Source organism: Lolium perenne, chromosome 7 (genome assembly GCF_019359855.2).
Source record: "Lolium perenne isolate Kyuss_39 chromosome 7, Kyuss_2.0, whole genome shotgun sequence".
NCBI classification, from domain to species: domain Eukaryota; kingdom Viridiplantae; phylum Streptophyta; class Magnoliopsida; order Poales; family Poaceae; genus Lolium; species Lolium perenne.
The window spans coordinates 11774045-11793810 of NC_067250.2; the positions used below are offsets into that span (position 1 = coordinate 11774045).

Genomic DNA, 19766 nt, shown 5'->3' on the forward strand with positions numbered 1-19766 from the left:
CACCCAACATGCTGTTCGTCTTATGGGAGAGACACCTCTAGTGAACTGTGGACCCCGGTCCAATTCTCTTTACTGAAATACAATCTACTGCAATATTGTTCTCTTTGTTTTTCTGCAAACAATCATCTTCCACACAATACGGTTAATCCTTTGTTACAGCACGCCGGTGAGATAGACAACATCACTGTTTCGTTGGGGCAAAGTACTTTGGTTGTGTTGTGCAGGTTCCACGTTGGCGCCGGAATCTCTGGTGTTGCGCCGCACTACATCCCGCCGCCATCAACCTTCAACGTGCTTCTTGGCTCCTCCTGGTTCGATAAACCTTGGTTTCTTTCTGAGGGAAAACTTGCTGCTGTGCGCATCATACCTTCCTCTTGGGGTTGCCCAACGAACGTGTGAAATACACGCCATCAAGCATATTTTCTGGCGCCGTTGCCGGGGAGATCAAGACACGCTGCAAGGGGAGTCTCCACTTCTCAATCTCTTTACTTTGTTTTTGTCTTGCTTAGTTTTATTTACTACTTTGTTTGCTGCACTAAATCAAAATACAAAAAAATTAGTTACTTGTTTTACTTTACTTAATATCATGCATATTTCACTAGTTAAGCATAATGGAAAACAACAAAAATATGAGAGATCTTTATGAACTTTATCTTGAATTAGGACATGATGTGTTTGAAGAGAGAATTAAAAAACCCATGGAACTTTATATGCATGCTAATGGGAATGTTATTACTATGAATGCTTTGAACACCATTGTTGCTAATGCTATGGAAAATTCTAAGCTTGGGGAAGCTGGCTTTGATGAGCATGATCTTTTTAGTCCCCCAAGCAGTGAGGAGAAAATTTTCTTTTATGATTACAATATGCCTCCTATATATGATGATAGCCACTTTGTTGAAATTGCTCCCACTACAACTAATAAAATTGATTATGCTTATGTGGAGAGAAATAATTTTATGCATGAGACTCATGATAAGAATGCTTTATGTGATAGTTATATTGTTGAGTTTGCTCATGATGCTACTGAAAGTTATTATGAGAGAGGAAAATATGGTTGTAGAAATTTTCATGTTACTAAAACGCCTCTCTATGTGCTGAAATTTTTGAAGCTACACTTGTTTTATCTTTCTACGCTTGTTGCATTTTGCTTCTTGAACTTGTTTATTTACAAGATTCCTCTTCATAGGAAGCATGTTAGACTTAAATGTGTTTTGAATTCGCCTCTTGATGCTCTCTTTTGCTTCAAATACTATTTCTTGCGAGTGCATCATTAAAACTGCTGAGCCCATCTTAATGGCTATAAAGAAAGAACTTCTTGGGAGATAACCCATGTGTTATTTCGCTACAGTACTTTGTTTTTATTTTGTGTCTTGGAAGTTGTTTACTACTGTAGCAACCTCTCCTTATCTTAGTTTTGTGTTTTGTTGTGCCAAGTTAAGCCGTTGATAGAAAAGTAAGTACTAGATTTGGATTACTGCGCAGTTCCAGATTTCTTTGCTGTCACGAATCTGGGCAAAATCCCTCTGTAGGTAACTCAGAAAATTATGCCAATTTACGTGAGTGATCCTCAGATATGTACGCAACTTTCATTCAATTTGAGCATTTTCATTTGAGCAAGTCTGGTGCCATTTTAAAATTCGTCAATACGAACTGTTCTGTTTTGACAGATTCTGCCTTTTATTTCACATTGCCTCTTTTGCTATGTTGGATGAATTTCTTTGATCCACTAATGTCCAGTAGCATTATGCAATGTCCAGAAGTGTTAAGAATGATTGTGTCACCTCTGAATATGTCAATTTATAATGTGCACTAACCCTCTAATGAGTTGTTTCGAGTTTGGTGTGGAGGAAGTTTTCAAGGATCAAGAGAGGAGTATGATGCAACATGATCAAGGAGAGTGAAAGCTCTAAGCTTGGGGATGCACCCGGTGGTTCACCCCTGCATATATCAAGAAGACTCAAGCGTCTAAGCTTGGGGATGCCCAAGGCATCCCCTTCTTCATCAACAACATTATCAGGTTCCTCCCCTGAAACTATATTTTTATTCCATCACATCTTATGTGCTTTTTCTTGGAGCGTCGGTTTGTTTTTGTTTTTTGTTTTGTTTGAATAAAATGGATCCTAGCATTCACTTTATGGGAGAGATACACGCTCCGCTGTAGCATATGGACAAGTATGTCCTTGGTTTCTACTCATAGTATTCATGGCGAAGTTTCTCCTTCGTTAAATTGTTATATGGTTGGAATTGGAAAATGATACATGTAGTAATTGCTATAAATGTCTTGGGTAATGTGATACTTGGCAATTGTTGTGCTCATGATTAAGCTCTTGCATCATATGCTTTGCACCCATTAATGAAGAAATACATAGAGCATGCTAAAATTTGGTTTGCATATTTGGTTTCTCTAAGGTCTAGATAATTTCTAGTATTGAGTTTGAACAACAAGGAAGACGGTGTAGAGTCTTATAATGTTTTCAATATGTCTTTTATGTGAGTTTTGCTGCACCGGTTCATCCTTGTGTTTGTTCCAAATAAGCCTTGCTAGCCTAAACCTTGTATCGAGAGGGAATACTTCTCATGCATCCAAAATACTTGAGCCAACCACTATGCCATTTGTGTCCACCATACCTACCTACTACATGGTATTTTCCGCCATTCCAAAGTAAATTGCTTGAGTGCTACCTTTAAAATTCCATCATTCACCTTTGCAATATATAGCTCATGGGACAAATAGCTTTAAACTATTGTGGTATTGAATATGTAATTATGCACTTTATCTCTTATTAAGTTGCTTGTTGTGCGATAACCATGTTTACTGGGGACGCCATCAACTACTCTTTGTTGAATTTCATGTGAGTTGCTATGCATGTTCGTCTTGTCTGAAGTAAGAGAGATCTACCACCATAGGGTTAAGCATGCATATGTTAGAGAAGAACATTGGGCCGCTAACTAAAGCCATGTTCCATGGTGGAAGTTTCAGTTTTGGACAACAATCCTCAAATCTCAAATGAGAAAATTATTAATTGTTGTTATATGCTTATGCATAAAAGAGGAGTCCATTATCTGTTGTCTATGTTGTCCCGGTATGGATGTCTAAGTTGAAGAATAATCAATAGCGAGAAATCCAATGCGAGCTTTCTCCTTAGACCTTTGTACAGGTGGCATAGAGGTACCCCTTTGTGACACTTGGTAAAAACAATGCATTGTGATGATCCGGTAGTCCAAGCTAATTAGGACAAGGTGCTGGCACTATTAGTATACTATGCATGAGGCTTGCAACTTGTAAGATATAATTTACATGATACATATGCTTTATTACTACCGTTGACAAAATTGTTTCATGTTTTCAAAATCAAAGCTCTAGCACAAATATAGCAATCGATGCTTTTCCTCTATGGAGGACCATTCTTTTACTTTCAATGTTGAGTCAGTTCACCTATTTCTCTCCACCTCAAGAAGCAAACACTTGTGTGAACTATGCATTGATTCCTACATACTTGCTTATTGCACTTATTATATTACTCTATGTTGACAATATCCATGAGATATACATGTTACAAGTTGAAAGCAACCGCTGAAACTTAATCTTCTTTTGTGTTGCTTCAATACCTTTACTTTGAATTATTGCTTTATGAGTTAACTCTTATGCAAGACTTATTGATGCTTGTCTTGAAGTGCTATTCATGAAAAGTCTTTGCTTTATGATTCACTTGTTTACTCATGTCATATACATTGTTTTGATCGCTGCATTCACTACATATGCTTTACAAATAGTATGATCAAGATTATGATGGCATGTCACTCCGAGAAATTATACGTGTTATCGTTTTACCTGCTCAGGACGAAGCAGAACTAAGCTTAGGGATGCTGATACGTCTCCGACGTATCGATAATTTCTTATGTTCCATGCCACATTATTGATGTTATCTACATGTTTTATGCACACTTTATGTCATATTCGTGCATTTTACGGAACTAACCTATTAACAAGATGCCGAAGTGCCGATTCTTTGTTTTCATTGTTTTTGGTTTCAGAAATCCTAGTAAGGAAATATTCTCGGAATTGGACGAAATCAAAGCCCAGGGGCCTATTTTCTCACGAAGCTTCCAGAAGTCCGAAGGAGAGACGAAGAGGGGCCACGGAGGGGCCACACCCTAGGGCGGCGCGGCCCCCCCCTTGGCCGCGCGGCCCTGTGGTGTGGGGCCCCCGTGCCGCCTCTTGACCTGCCCTTTCGCCTATAAAAGTCTCCGTGACGAAACCCCCGGTACCGAGAACCACGATACGGAAAACCTTCCGAGACGCCGCCGCCGCCGATCCCATCTCGGGGGATCCAGGAGATCGCCTCCGGCACCCTGCCGGAGAGGGGAATCATCTCCCGGAGGACTCTACGCCGCCATGGTCGCCTCCGGTGTGATGTGTGAGTAGTCTACCCCTGGACTATGGGTCCATAGCAGTAGCTAGATGGTTGTCTTCTCCCCATTGTGCTATCATTGTCGGATCTTGTGAGCTGCCTAACATGATCAAGATCATGATGCTGTAATTCTATATGTTGCGTTTGTTGGGATCCGATGAATAGAGAATACTTGTTATGTTGATTATCAAAGCTATGCTTATGTGTTGTTTATGATCTTGCATGCTCTCCGTTATTAGTAGATGCTCTGGCCAAGTTGATGCTAGTAACTCCAAGAGGGAGTATTTATGCTCGATAGTGGGTTCATGCCTACGTGAATGCTGGAGGAGTGACAAGAACCACTAAGGTTATGGATGTGCTGTTGCCACTAGGGATAAAACATTAGTGCTATGTTCAAGGATGTAGTCACTAGTTACATTACGCGCAATACTTAATGCAATTGTCTGTTGTTAGCAACTTAATACCGGAGGGGGTTCGGATGATAACCTGAAGGTGGACTTTTTAGGCATAGATGCAGTTGGATGACGGTCTATGTACTTTGTCGTAATGCCCAATTAAATCTCACTATACTCATCATGATATGTATGTGCATGGTCATGCTCTCTTTATTTGTCAATTGCCCAACTGTAATTTGTTCACCCAACATGCTGTTCGTCTTATGGGAGAGACACCTCTAGTGAACTGTGGACCCCGGTCCAATTCTCTTTACTGAAATACAATCTCTTTGCCAATCTTTGTTCTACTGTTTTCTGCAAACAATCATCTTCCACACAATACGGTTAATCCTTTGTTACAGCAAGCCGGTGAGATTGACAACCTCACTGTTTCGTTGGGGCAAAGTACTTTGGTTGTGTTGTGCAGGTTCCACGTTGGCGCCGGAATCTCTGGTGTTGCGCCGCACTACATCCCGCCGCCGTCAACCTTCAACGTGCTTCTTGGCTCCTCCTGGTTCGATAAACCTTGGTTTCTTTCTGAGGGAAAACTTGCTGCTGTGCGCATCATACCTTCCTCTTGGGGTTGCCCAACGAACGTGTGAAATACACGCCATCAGCTGGCATGAATGCATGGGAAGCAGCAGGCCAAGAACCCCTCTCAGGTATCAATTTGGACGACTGCGAGCGCATCGACGTGACGAAGGGCAGGGTTAGGCTGGTATTATCCACTGGCCTGACCGAGTAGCAAGAACAAACCGATGAGAAACGTGGCGAGGCCGATCCTTTGGATCGGCCCCAAGGATCTATAAGGCAACATTACAAAGCCTTCATGGAGCGCTTCAATCAATATGGAGGCCGATTCCAGCAATCGGCCAAAATTATCCTCATCACATGTTCTATTTGTGTTCGACATTGATCCTACCGGAGCCGACGTACAACTTACAGAGCCGATATCTGCCGTGCCCTGACAGATTCGGCTCGGGGGGCACCTTCTACACGATGAACATGTGAACATGTGCAGGAGAGCATGTGTGCAGTGAAATATTGGGGCCGATAAGGAAAAATCGGCCAATAAATTTTTTTTTTCATGACGAAGCCGATGCACAGCCATCGACTCTAGTATAACTACGCAGGATTTACTGGCTACGTGTTCAAAGCACGGATCTTCACCAAGTCCAGTTCAGCTGTGGGGCCTCCTGCTTCCTCGAGGGAGTAACACGATAAGAGCTTCCTCAGCTGCCTTGAGTCAATTTTAGTGCCTAAACCTTCTTGTCGAGGATTCTCATCCTCACCGACGTTCTCGCCTTGAGTAAGGCTCGGGGGGCAGCAGGCCTGGAAGATGCTCTGTTTAGGAGCCGATTGGGGTACCATCGGCTGATCCTTCGTCGCAACCTTCTTCACAAAATGATGAGTGTTTGAAGAAGACTATTGGGTCTGGTTGGAAGGATTCAAAGGCTTTCCTGAAGATTCTACATTATCCACCAGATCTCAAGATCATCAGTGAAGAATTGAAGGATGGATTTTAAAAGGACCGATGCGTTGCTATCGGCTCGTTACGCATTGGCTAAGGGGGTAAATCGGCAAAATCAGTATGAGGGGAAATCGGCTAAATTAAGATCAAAGGAAATCGGCAAAATCAAATTGGGAGAAGTTCTTCATTGATAAGCAAGATTTCTTACAGAAAGAGCTGATTGCTCTCAAAAGGAAGTACTAGGGGATACATCGCCCCGTCTACTACTACTGATCCTATGCTAGAGATCCTATCTACGGGCCGTCGCTACCCTCGTCGTCGCCATCGTCGCCGCTGTCGGCGCTACTCCCGGCGGGCTCGTCGTCGCTGCTCCAATGGCCACCGACTGGGCCTTCATTGTCCTCGTCCTCCTCGTCAGCGTCGTCGGCGTCGCTGTCGAAGTCGCTGAGGTTCCCCGGCCAGGGGCAGAACCGTTTGGCCGGCGGCTCGTCGGAGGAGGAGTCGTCCTCCGCCTCCTCCTCCTCTTCCTGCTCCTCCTCCTCCTCCTCGGAAGGAGTGAAGTCGCAGGAGAAGCGATCGTCATCGCTCTCCTCCTCCGTTTCCCCGTCGGTAAGGAAGCGGAGGTCGCTTTCCCCGTCGGTTAAGGACTTATCGTCCTCAGACCAGATGGAGAAGTCATGGCTGGACTCCTCCCCGGCTTCGATGGCGCGGCGGGTGTTTTCCGCGTGGGCCTCCTCCTGGTCCGGCTCCGGCGTCGGCTCGCGGGAAGAGGAGGACTGGGTGGAAAGATCCGATGGAGCAGATGAGGAAGAAGACATGGTGGCGCAGGAGGACTTTTGGAGTGCTAATGCGAGGAGGATGAAAAGGTGAACTGCAGGATGCGGTTAAAATATGGGCGATATAGTGGAGATTTAATGCCACAGCAGTTTCCGAGGAAGTGGTGTCTAAAAAAAAAATCTGCCAAGAAACGCGGAGAAGTTGAGGAGGCAAGGCATCATGATAAAGGATACTGCGACGGTTCTGCCACGACATGACCCGACGAAGAAAGAGCAGAATGATTTTGGAATTATCAATTCCAAAACCAGGGGGGCATGTGTTATCACCAGAATTTGACCGAGTCAGAGGTGGGCCGCGATCAAGATGGACTTGAAGAATATACATGGAGGAAATACGCGAATCGGCCCGTTATGTAAAGTTTGGGCAAGTTTGCCCGTGTATCTGTATTATAGTAGATCGCATCTTAGATTGAAAGATAGAGTTTAACCCGTGCACGGTTAGGTGCACGCCTGAATTAGAAAGTCCCCTGGACTATAAATATGTATCTAGGGTTTATGGAATAGACAACAACCAACGTTCAACCAACAAATCAATCTCGGCGCATCGCCAACTCCTTCGTCTCGAGGGTTTCTACCGGTAAGCATCATGCTGCCTAGATCGCATCTTGCGATCTAGGCAGCTTATGCTCGTTGTTCATGCGTTGCTTTCAAATGAAGCCTTTTTGATGGCGAGCAACGTAGTTATCATAGATATGTTAGGGTTAGCATTGTTCTTCGTATCATATGCTTTCGTAGTGCAACCCTTGCATGTCTAGCCGCCCTTACACCTATCTTAGGTGTAGGGGCGGCACCCCGCTTGATCATAATTTAGTAGATTCGATCCGTTACGGTTGCTCCTTGATTCTTCAAGGATTAGTTTAATATCTGCAATAGTTAGGCCTTACAAAGGGTTGGAGGATCCAGCGGCACGTAGGGTGACGTTCGCTAGTCCTAGACAGGATGTTCCGGGGATCAACCTCGTGTTGGTTTTTAGGCCTTGTCTAGGATCGGCTTACGATCACCGTGCGTGGCCGCGAGGCCCAATCGTGAGTAGGATGATCCGATTATGCGGTGAAAACCCCAAATCGTCGTAGATCGCATTAGCTTTATCTTGATCAAGCAGGACCACCATATATTCGTGCACCTCGTACGAATCATGGGTGGATCGGCTCCTTGAGCCGATTCACAGGATAACCTGAGAGCCGATCGAGGCTCGTATTTAATGTTTACGTGTATGCCATGCAGGAAACTAAGCGAGGCATCTCCATCACCTTCCTGACCAGGTATAGGTCAGGTGGCACGCCCTTGCATTCAGCATCGGACGTGTGTACCAGAGGCTTTGCGGGCCGTCGCTCGGAGGGACCAGGGCCAGCCGCAGCCCTAAGTTGTTCCCGGCTCTACTGTGTTGCCCGTCGCTGCTCATCGGTGGGTTTCGACCGCAACACGTAGTTATCTTAAATATGTTAGGGTTAGCATTGTTCTTCGTATCACATGCTATCGTAGTGCAACCCTTGCATGTCTAGCCGCCCTTACACCTATTCTAGGTGTAGGGGCGGCACCCCGCTTGATTATTATTTAGTAGATCCGATCCGTTACGGTTGCTCCTTGTTCTTCAAGGATTAGTTTAATATCTGCAATAGTTAGGCCTTACAAAGGGTTGGAGGATCCAGCGGCACGTAGGGTGTCGTTTGCTAGTCCTAGACAGGATGTTCCGGGGATCAACCTCGTGTTGGTTTTTAGGCCTTGTCTAGGATCGGCTTACGATCACCGTGCGTGGCCGCGAGGCCCAATCGTGAGTAGGATGATCCGATTATGCGGTGAAAACCCTAAATCGTCGTAGATCGCACTAGCTTTATCTTGATCAAGCAGGACCACCATATATTCGTGCACCTCGTACGAATCATGGGTGAATCGGCTCCTTGAGCCGATTCACAGGATAACCTGAGAGCCAATCGAGGCTCGTATTTAATGTTTACGTGTATGTCATGCAGGAAACTAAGCGAGGCATCTCCATCACCTTCCTGACCAGGTATAGGTCAGGTGGCACGCCCTTGCATCAGTATCGGACGTGTGTACCAGAGGCTTTGCGGGCCTTCGCTCGGAGGGACCAGGGCCAGCCGCAGCCCTAAGTTGTTCCCGGCTCTACTGTGTTGTCCGTCGCTGCTCGCCGGTGGGTTTTGACCGCAACAGGTCTATGGAAACACAAATGCTTCCTTGGAACTAAGGTCATATATAACACCATGGATCAGACTTGTAGGTACTGGCCCTCGAATTTCCCCCTGCGTTTCTTTTGGCGGGTGCTTACCTACAGAAACATGGGGCCTTATGTTGTTCTTGTGAACTGCGGTACAATTATTCTTTGTTTGTATTTGTTTTGTTGCCTGGCTCGGGTTAACTGCAATTGTTGCAAAAACTAACCAAAATTCGACTTAGAATAGCTGCATGAGGGGTTGGAAGAGGAAGAGGAGGATGTAGGAGGAGTGAAAGGAGGCGTCGAATTGGGGGATGATGGAGAGAGAAGTTGTTTATACTAAAATAAGCTAAACTTATGGTTTAAATTTTGATTTGATTCTGGTATTTGCGCGATAGCGCAACCGGTCATCTAGTATGAATCAGAGAGAGTAGACTATTCAGTCCGCAAATACAAATGGTTAGTAAGGTCATATATAGCATCATGGATATAGTTACAATACAACTTATAGTTACAATATTTTCTTCATTTTGTCTTTGCACCGGGGCGCAACGAGTCATCTAGTGCCACTAATAAAGGCTACCGGTTTCGGATACACGCCACTAGTAGCAAAAACGCAATGCCACAACTTGGCAAATCTCTACTAGTGCTAGTGTGTGTGCATATACTAGGATAATGAAGATTCCATTTAATTAAATACGTAGTTACATATTACATGTTGTAGATTGTCTTGTATTAAACGGAAGAGAAAAGCTCAGTAGGTCTTCCACATGAATTGGTGTTGGTAGAAATTGGAGGCTTAGTATATGAACCTCTTAACATGCCATTGGCAATAGCTTCGTATGTTGCTTCTGTGGGATGTATGCCATCCCAGGATCCATAATTTTGTGGGTCATCACACAAATTGTATTCTCCTTGTCCACAACGTTCAGTCAAAGACACACCATAAGGACCTGCTCCGCCGCAGCAAGCCACCAACGGATCCTCAATCCCTAAACACAAAATATTGCAAATGAGGGATAGTGGATAATCCAAGGAAGCAAGTTTTGTTCCTTGAAGAGTTTATATGTTCCTCTTGAAAATTTTATGTCTTGGTTGGTGATTTACTTGGACTAGGGTATCTTAGTTAGTATAGTTTATATTTCTTTCACTATAAAACATAATTAATAGTATGACATAAAAAGATTTAGACTCACCAAAATGTTTAGGGGAAACAAATATTTCCATAGCAGCTGCATAGTAATCGGCATAGATGATTGATACGTTAGGATGAAGCTTTCGTAACTTCTCCAACTCATCCACAAGAATTTTATTGTGGTACTGTGAGAATGCATTCAGCCAACTGATGCAACCAGTCTCTGGCTCATAGTATTGTGTCTTGTTACTCTTGTATGTCGTCAGGTATACTGGTGAGCACCCAATTGGGAGGTTGCCAGGAACTAGTAGTGTTTTGGCTCCTAGCTCAATCAGATCCTAAAAATTCCACTCAATTGCATTAGTATGTACTCATGCATTAAATTTGGAGTTGAGGTAGTAACAATCGTGGCAATGAAAGAAAGAGCAACACTGAGAAATGACTCACAGTGATCGTGGCAGAGATTTTATCTATTATAGTAGGAGTGAAGGACCGAATCATCTCAAAGGGCATCAAAGATTGGAGAGGACAGTTGTAGTCATTGCCCCCAATTTCTCCAACCAAGAATAGAGATGTGCTCATCATGTCTGCACAGTCTGTGAAATAAAAGAAAGTTCTAGATCGTTATATTATGTTAGAATTTTATACTTTAGAAATTCCAAAATACAACATTTTGAAAATATTACAAAAACATAAAACCATCTATCATTACAGGAGTATTTATAAGTATGACAGGTCCGATTTCTGACGCTGAAGTTGTCTCCTCTAGGAAACAACAATGACACGGCGATTTGTTATGTCAAAATGAAGCAACAGTATGTCCGAATGTATATTCACATTTTACGGTAAATTTTCTTTTAAAGAGTAGGCCGTAGCCCTGCCTTAAATTAATAAGGCCGTTGCCGGCAAGAGTTACAGGATGCTGAAGAACAGCTTACAAACATCGATGAACAAGCAAACGAAAGATTACAAAGAAAACAACTTGTCATCAAGGCCAACATCTCAAGGAAGAACCAGAGCGGAGGAGAAACAACGCCATGAAGCTCGCCACCGGGAATCCTGCCACCGTCAAGTTCTGTCGCATCGCAGCCGGAATGCCATCCGCCTCCACCTCCGAAGAAGGTCCCAACCTTCTCGCCCTGGCTCGTAGGGCGCCGGACCGTCGGCAAGCGGAGCAGCTCTCCCTAGAGCACGAATGAGCACCAGGGCATCAAACCAAGGACAAGAACCAGACACGACCACCACACGCGACAGACCACAGGCCTCGCCGCCGGCCAACGCACCGGCCACCCAAAAGACTTCAGCATCAGGACGGAGATCGCCAGAGAAGACACGGCAAGCGCCGCAACCGCAGACCAGGACACCCACGCAGCACGGACACCTTCCGCCGACCCAAGGCGGCGCCTTCAAGAAGGAACACGACGCCAGAGCGCCGTCGCCGCCCAATCCAGAGATTTGGGTTTTCACCCAGGTGCCAAAGGAAGGAGGGAGGGGGATATACCTCAGCATCGCCTCCAAGGAGGAAGACGGCGTCCAGGACGTCGCCGACGCTGTGACCGCCACCGCCGGCCAAGGATTTCTCCCGGCCAGAGCCCCCTGCCCTGCCACCCCAACCACACCGACGAGAACGCCGGAAGTCATGGCCTTGGGGTGGGTACCACATGAAATCCGGCCTCCGTCTTCAGATCTGCCACGAGGTCGACGGGGCAACCACCGCGGCCCGAGCACCCTCCACCGCCTCCACGCCGCCCACGCGACCGAGGATACGGTCCTCAGCATCAGCAAGCGCTCCCCGCCGCCAGGGACCGCGCCGCCCTCACCTCGCAGAGGCCGCCGCCTCCGGTGCCCAAGCCCCCACCGGGAGGAGCGCATGTCGACCACGCCCTGACCCACAGCTGCTCCGGCAGGAGCAAGACGCAGCAGGGGCGCCGCCGTCGCGCCCGCTCCAGCAATAGCAGATCCCGCGCGGCGTTCCTCCTCCTAACGTCGCGCGCGGAGCCAGGAGCCCAGATCCCCGCCGCCCCCTTCCTGGGCGTCGCGGCCTTCGACCGGCGGCGCCTCCGGGGGCGACGAGGAGGGGAGATCGAGGCGGGGGGAGCTGGCGGCGGCGGCCTAGGGTTTCGTCCCCCGGTCGCCAGGAGGAGGCGACGCGGGGGAGCGAACCGGGTGCGAACTATCTTCAAATAAGTCACGGTAAAATTTTGGCAATGGAGAATTGAAGATACACATCAGTTGAGGTGTTGGATGGTGGCTAATATGGAGGGTATTGGTCGTGACCCTATTTGCATTCGAGTAATATAATTGTCGAATTGGGTATGAAGTTTCAACAACCTGCGTGAGGCTGAATGGGCCTCCAAGAGGGATACCAATGAAACAGCACCTAAGCTAATATATGTCCGAATCAGTACACAAATGTGAACCATCAACTAGAACCTAAGACCCTAATGATGTTTTATCGTTTCTTTCTTCCCTAGACCCAGACCTCTAGTAACCTCTAGCTATTCAGTTTGTTCACTCTATTTTTTTTTGTTTAAAACATCGTATAATTGTAGACGCTCGCACATATGTATAAACACTTACCTCTATGAACGCACGCACAACTTATTTCGACTGAGTCTAAAAAACTAATACAACGAGTCTTAAGATTGATAAATTCACTACGGGCATCTCGCTATCAACGGAAACGCCATCTCCCTCAGAAAAATATTCCGCTTTTATGAAACACCAAAGTTTCAAATCTGAGATTTGGACTCTAACCATCCAACCATCCAACTACAGATTGGTTCTTGTTCACTCCATATTTTACTTCTCATACACAATCTTTAAGCAGGCATAAAACTAGGAACTGTGAACTATTGCATAATCTTCCGTGTGTCTGGAAAATAGATTAAATACTTTATTCCTCTTTGTGAACTCATGATAAAAAATGAATAGGTGAGAAGGGTATACTGAATCCATAGTAAAGGCATGCAATGTCATAACAGAAACAATGAAGAACTGTACTATTTTTATTACTTCGTCTAGTGTAATTAATCGAAATGTTTGTCAATTTTGTAATTAATGTTTTTTCATGTCTTATAAGCATAATTATATAATGATGAATTGCTGATTGCTGAGTTAGAGCATCTTCACCGGCAGTCCCCAAATAGTCGCTGGCAGAGGCGCCGGCACTTCCGTATGGGGGATGCCGGCACTGCATCCTCTATTTGGGGTGTTGTTCCCACATCGGCGCCCCCAAACTGGCGACCCTGATAGATGTTTTTTTTCACATAAACTACATGTTTATACTTGTAGTTTCATTTTAATGTCATTCAGGATCGATGAATGAATAATATTTTCGGGCAAATCCGAGTAAAACATTATTCACTCCTCGACCCCGGATGATATATGAAACTGCTTCATCTCTAGCCTACTACCTACTGGCCACATGGCTCTATGGAGGTGGACGATCGCCCGCTGCTCTCTCCCCTGCTCTCTCCGCTGCTCCTCCGTCGTCGATCCCCCGCTGCTCTCTCCGCCACGAACGTCAAGTACGCGGCTCTATCCGCGGCCACTGCCTCCCGACGCAGCTGCATCTCGCGACACTGACAGGCGGCTCCCACGCTCAAAATTTTCCGCCTCCTGAGGCGCCGGCGCGCCCTATTCGCGCCCTTGACCAAGGGGCCAGCACGGGGTTGCCGGCGCTTCCAATAGAAGCGCCGACACCATTTGGGACGCGCCGGTGTGAGCCTATTTTCGTTCCCAGCCCTCAAATTGCTAGCGGGGTCACTATCGGGGCGCCGGTGGAGATGATCTTAGGTAGTCGGTTATTTAGGAGTTCCCAATTGTGCCTCCAAAGTTACTACCACCGATTCTAGTGTAGTGCCGGACTGCCGGTGCCGCCCGGAGGTGCTTCTATTTTTTGTGGGTAACTCCGTGGTAATGTTTGTTAGTGTTTGCAAAATTTTCAGGTACCGTCGAGTTTGTGTTTAGAATTGGACAAGTTGAGTGCTTCCAGTCATGGGTTTTGTATCCAATATCTCACAGAATGTCTTTATCTTGAATCGTGTAAAGCGCACTTCCAAATCTCGGAAGTAACAAATCCCATGTCAGCGTCGCTAGGAAATGGATCTTAAAATGACTATGCAAAATACTCTTAATTCATAGCTTGACCATATTCCGACTTCTGCAAAAATCTTCTTCAATGTGGATCTGAAGCTTCAGAAATTGCGCCACCGGTTAGAATTTTAGTGGTCCTGGCTTCACTTTCTAGTGGTGGCCGAGAAAGAGAATCTTGAAGTCCAACATTTCTTTTCTAGGCGATGCCTATATAAGAGACCTGACCCCGCTTGGTTTGGGAGGACGAACCTGAATACGTCCCCTGCGTTGCTCCCAGGAGGGGCGACTCGGGCAAAACCTCAGCCGTCGTATCTCCCTTTCCCTCCACCCCGCTCCCCTGCCATCGCTGAAGGATGTCGTTCGTCGAAGGTTGCGGGACGAACATCGGTAGCATGCTCTCATCCCCGAGCACGAATGGCAACATCAAGGACCTCTTCCTCCTCGCTGGTGGGATCTCCGACCAGAGTTTCGCGGCGGCCCTGGACGGCGCTACTTGCCTGGCGGAGATGGACGATGGGGACGGCAGCCCCCGACTTTTACGGCGACCATGGCGACCGTTGTGGCCACAAGAGCGATACGACGCCTGGTTTGGGGAACTCGACACGGCTCACATCTCCGCGTGGTGCGGGTGGTGGCGACGGTGCCCGCTGAGATCTCCGATCTGCCGTTGGGATCTCACGGGCGGGGCGTGGGGGGCTGTCGATCTTCCTAATATAGGAGGCGATCCTAGGGTTCTTCTAGTGCCAAGACGGTGTGTTCTTCTTGCTACCTACCCTCATTGAGCGACGGCAAAGGCAACGTTGCCGTGCGCACCGCTTGTCTGCACGGCAAAGACCGTTGCCGTGCGCCCTATTCGTTGCCGTGCGTGCGATACTTTGCCGTGCGGCAGAGAGTTGCCGTGCGTGCGGGACTTTGCCGTGCGCAGTGACATTGCCGTGCGGCTCCTCGATCAGGCACACCCTCGATCGTGTGACAATGGCTCGAGCTGCGGGTATATGTGCCAAAGGGTCCCAATCTTGGTTCTCCATGTGTATATGTCCTAAACAAACCTAAAAGAATGAAAAAGTACATTGGTGCACCCTCGCGCGGAGAAATCTAGGGGGGTAGACCCGCCGGGGCACGCATACCGCTGTTTTGGGGGGAGGAGGGGGAGAACGACCGCCGGAGCACCGGAACCCCACCAAATCTTGCATGTGGGCCTATGATATGTGTCAAAGTGTGGTGCAAGGTGTAATGGTGCAAAAGTAGCTCCCCTAAACCCTAAACCCTAGCCCTAACCCTACGCCGAACCCTAACCAGTAGATCAGGCTCACCGTCGATCGTGTGATAATGGCTCGAGCTGCGGGTGTATGTGCCAAAGGGTCCCAATCTTGGTTCTCCATGTGTATATGTCCTAAACAAACCTAAAAGAATGAAAAAGTACATTGGTGCACCCTCGCGCGGAGAAATCTAGGGGGGTAGACCCGCCGGGGCACGTATACCGCTGTTTTGGGGGGAGGAGGGAGAGAACGACCGCCGGAGCACCGGAACCCCACCAAATCTTGCATGTGGGCCTATGATATGTGTCAAAGTGTGGTGCAAGGTGTAATGGTGCAAAAGTAGCTCCCCTAAACCCTAGACCCTAGCCCTAACCCTACGTCGAACCCTAACCAGTAGATCAGGCACACCGTCGATCGTGTGATAATGGCTCGAGCTGCGGGTGTATGTGCCAAAGGGTCCCAATCTTGGTTCTCCATGTGTATATGTCCTAAACAAACCTAAAAGAATGAAAAAGTACATTTGTGCACCCTCGCGCGGAGAAATCTAGGGGATAGACCCGCCAGGGCACACGTTCCGCTGTTTTGGGGGGAGGAGGGGGAGAACGACCACCGGAGCACCGGAACCCCACCAAATCTTGCATGTGGGCCTATGCTATGTGTGAAAGTGTGATGCAAGGTGTAATGGTGCAAAAGTAGCTCCCCGGTGTGACCTTCCTCACCGTTGGGCGATAACACTTAAAAGATTTTCCGAACCGCGGGTTGCTCCGAAACCGTGATATATGTGGGGGATGAACATATATGGAGAGTAATTTTGTATTGCACATTGTCTAATAAATAGTCATCAAAAAGAAAACTAATTAACAAATAAATATAAGTATTAGATGAAATAAAATAGAAAGAAAAACAAAAAAATTATATTGGCGCGGGGCAAAAAAGGGAACGCACGGCAAAGGTGCCTTTGCCGTGCAACTAACATGTCCGCACGGCAAAGGGGCGAGCCACGGCAATGCCCAGGGCCTTTGCCGTGCATGGTTTCTTTGCCGTGAGGCACGTAGGGACTTTGCCGTCTTCCTTTCATTGCCGTGAGGTTTTCTTGTACTTTGCCGTGATTTGATTCTTTGCCGTGCGCCGCTTCTGTCTTTGCCGTGCTTGCCTTCATTGCCGTGCGCTGCTCTCAGATGTTGCCGTGCGGATTGTCGTTGCCGTGCGTGCTGCTTGCTGCGCACGGCAATGATTTCTTTGCCGTGCGGCGGCTCACGGCATTGAAACGCTGCACGGCAGCGGCTATTTTTCCCGTAGTGCAAGACACAAAGTTTTGCTATCTCTTGACATCATGGGACAAGCCTTTCGATTCATGTGGTGAAGTCAGTGACGGAGAATGCCATGACGGCTGAGGTTCTAAGGCCTAGTAATGGTGTATCAAGAGTGTGGACTTTCTTCGGGGTGAAAACTTAAGATCTATGATCGGACAACGACGACACTTGTACATTGCTTCCTTCTCGGAGGTGTGACTTTTGGGGAATTTGGGCTACGATATTATCTTGGTGGTGGATGTATTCACTTACAAAGAATGATATTAACATGTTTCCTTTGTCAACAAAATATACTGCAAATGCAGCATACAGGAAGTTTTATGCGGTGGTTTGGATAGCGCTTATGGCACCCTGATTCCATTTAAATCACGTGATCGTGGATGAACTAATGAAGTGCAAGCTATAGCATACGCTCCATCCGTTTCTTAAAGAGACGCACGTTTAGATATGTCTTAAGTTAAATTTTATTAATTTTGACCAACTCACTAGAAAAAAGGTAGATATATTTATTACACTAAATTAATATCGATATAATCGTCTTGACATGCAGTTTAATAATATACTCCCTCCGATTCATATTACTTGACGTTAATATAGATGTATCTAGACACATTTTAATTATAGATACATCTATTTTATCATCAAATAATATGGATCGGAGGGAGTACTAATTTTGATGTTACATATATTGCTATTTTATGTACATTTTAGTTAACTTTTAAAAAATATTTGATTTTTGAAAAGGAAAATTGTACACTTGTTTCGGGCGGAGGAGTATATTTTAGTGCTTAAGAGAGTAGGTCCCATAAGTAAGTAATCAAGTGCAAGCTATCGTATATATATATCCCTTTTTTACAGTCAGCTATCCTGATTCTAAATTAAGAAATGTTTTTTCGTGTGCATGCACTCAATTCAAATACGAATCGCTTGCCGAAAAGGTGTGCTCCGCTGTCCCCTCTCACCTCTCATCCACCACCAACGTTGAATGGGTAAATTAACTCTCAAAGAGGTATTGAACATGAGCCAAAAGTTCAAAGAGAGTGACACTGAAGCAAAACTCGTTGCTGAAGGTATCGTTAACGTCATGTGAAAAAAGAGGCATCGTTAACGTACCCGATAAATCGCTTGGGCAGAGCCGGTGGAGTAGATCTCGGAACCAGCTCATCTGCGTGTCGAGGTGCACGGTCTCAGCATCAGCCGCGGAGTAGCCCCTGTCCCAGAAGAATTCCGGGCCCATCGCCGTTGCGCCGGCGACGGCGAAGTTGGCTCCGTGCACGAAGTCCTCCACGCTCTTCCCGCTCCAGTACGGCGTCACGAACGGCAGCCCTAGCGCGGACGCTGCGGTACGTACACCCACATGGATTTCAAAATTAGCACTCCTGCTGCAACAGTAAGTTGATCGTTCCGTGGATCGTGCGAAACAGGTGATTGTGGTGTACCGATGAAGTCGACGATGAGGCGGCCATTGGAGCAGCGGCCGGTGGGGTGGTTAAAGAAGGTCTCGCCGTAGGGAAAGGAGAGCCCGGGCGCCAGGGTGTCGTTGGGGAAGACGAAGCGGAAGTTGCCCGTATCTGTCAGCGAGTCCCCGAAGCTGAACAGCCGCGTGAAGCATGCCGTGTCCGCCCGCGATGGTTGCGCCACCGCCAGTACCAGTAGCACCACTGCCAGTACCGACTTGGTGGCAGAGGAAGCCATGAGCTTCTGCTCCAGGTGGACGGAGAATAAACCCATGGAACGAGGACGACAGAGTAGAAGCGGATGTGACTGGAACTGTGCCGACCTACTAGATTATATAACGGATCCTGGTAGGATGGTGGGTAGGACGGTAGGTATGATGTACGTGCCTCCCAATCTCCGTCGATCGTCCATATAGTCGGAGGGAGGACACGGCACCGACGGAACGGGTAAGCACCATGATAAAGAATCGGAGATTCTTGACAAGTGTTACAGACGCGTGGAACTGTGCCTTTGGATGAAAGATGCGGGCTGGTTGCTTGTACGAGCACTCATCTTATCTGCCGCACCAATTATTCACTGACAAACAATCCCAACACTAGAGCTCATTCGTCGTAAATCTTTAATCAGATGGAAAAGTCAGAAACATAACACCTGGCTAGCAGGGCCGAATAGAATAGAACGAGTATCCCCACTGCAGCACAACTGCCCCATGGCCTCCATCAGTGTGGTGATCGTTCCTCTCTACCTCGCTCCCCGCCACCAAGACGCGCGATGTAGAGGAGGAATGCAGTCCTCGCCAAAATAGTCCAAAATGCAAACGAAATGGCACAACGCCGGCCCGCCCCGCACAATTCATGGTTCTGATTTCTGAGCAGTTCTCTCGTATAAAAAGAATGAAAATTAATCTCTATATGTTTTGTTCTAGCATTAAAAACGCAGTTAGCAGAAAAGATATGTAGCTCTATTGTTATCGCACCATAAGCATGCTACTTTATTGGTTTTAACTCCAAGTTACTCGAGAATAGATTCAACCCATGCATTTGCCCAACATTTGTATTTTGCTTCTTTACTTGAAGGTGAACCGGTTGCTTGCTTTCTAACACTCCATGATATGTCATGCCAATCTCCATATGAAAATTTACTTATCAAAGTAGATTTGGATTGTTTCAAAGTGAGG

General features: G+C 46.8%; 1 protein-coding gene across 1 annotated transcript; it reads right to left on the reverse strand.

Moving 5' to 3' along the window:
- Positions 1 to 9994: 9994 nt before the first annotated feature.
- On the reverse strand, positions 9995 to 18941 carry LOC127311427 (GDSL esterase/lipase At1g28600). Its single transcript, XM_051341858.2, has 5 exons — positions 18571 to 18941; positions 18245 to 18469; positions 10909 to 11057; positions 10523 to 10799; positions 9995 to 10318 (listed from the first exon to the last, which is right to left on the reverse strand). The coding sequence occupies exons 1-5, from the start codon at positions 18860 to 18862 to the stop codon at positions 10062 to 10064; spliced, it is 1200 nt and encodes a 399-aa protein (XP_051197818.1). The 5' UTR covers positions 18863 to 18941; the 3' UTR covers positions 9995 to 10061.
- Between the last annotated feature and the right edge of the window lie 825 nt (positions 18942 to 19766).

What these genes read in the sequence shown, in the direction of transcription:
- LOC127311427 (XM_051341858.2), bottom strand. Translation starts at nt 18,862, where the DNA reads ATGGGTTTATTCTCCGTCCACCTGGAGCAGAAGCTCATGGCTTCCTCT. An exon ending in CCTCATCGTCGACTTCATCG is followed by an intron (nt 18,470 to 18,570) that starts GTACACCACAAT and finishes TACGTACCGCAG; the next exon opens with CGTCCGCGCTAGGGCTGCCG. An exon ending in AAATCTCTGCCACGATCACT is followed by an intron (nt 10,800 to 10,908) that starts GTGAGTCATTTC and finishes TGGAATTTTTAG; the next exon opens with GATCTGATTGAGCTAGGAGC.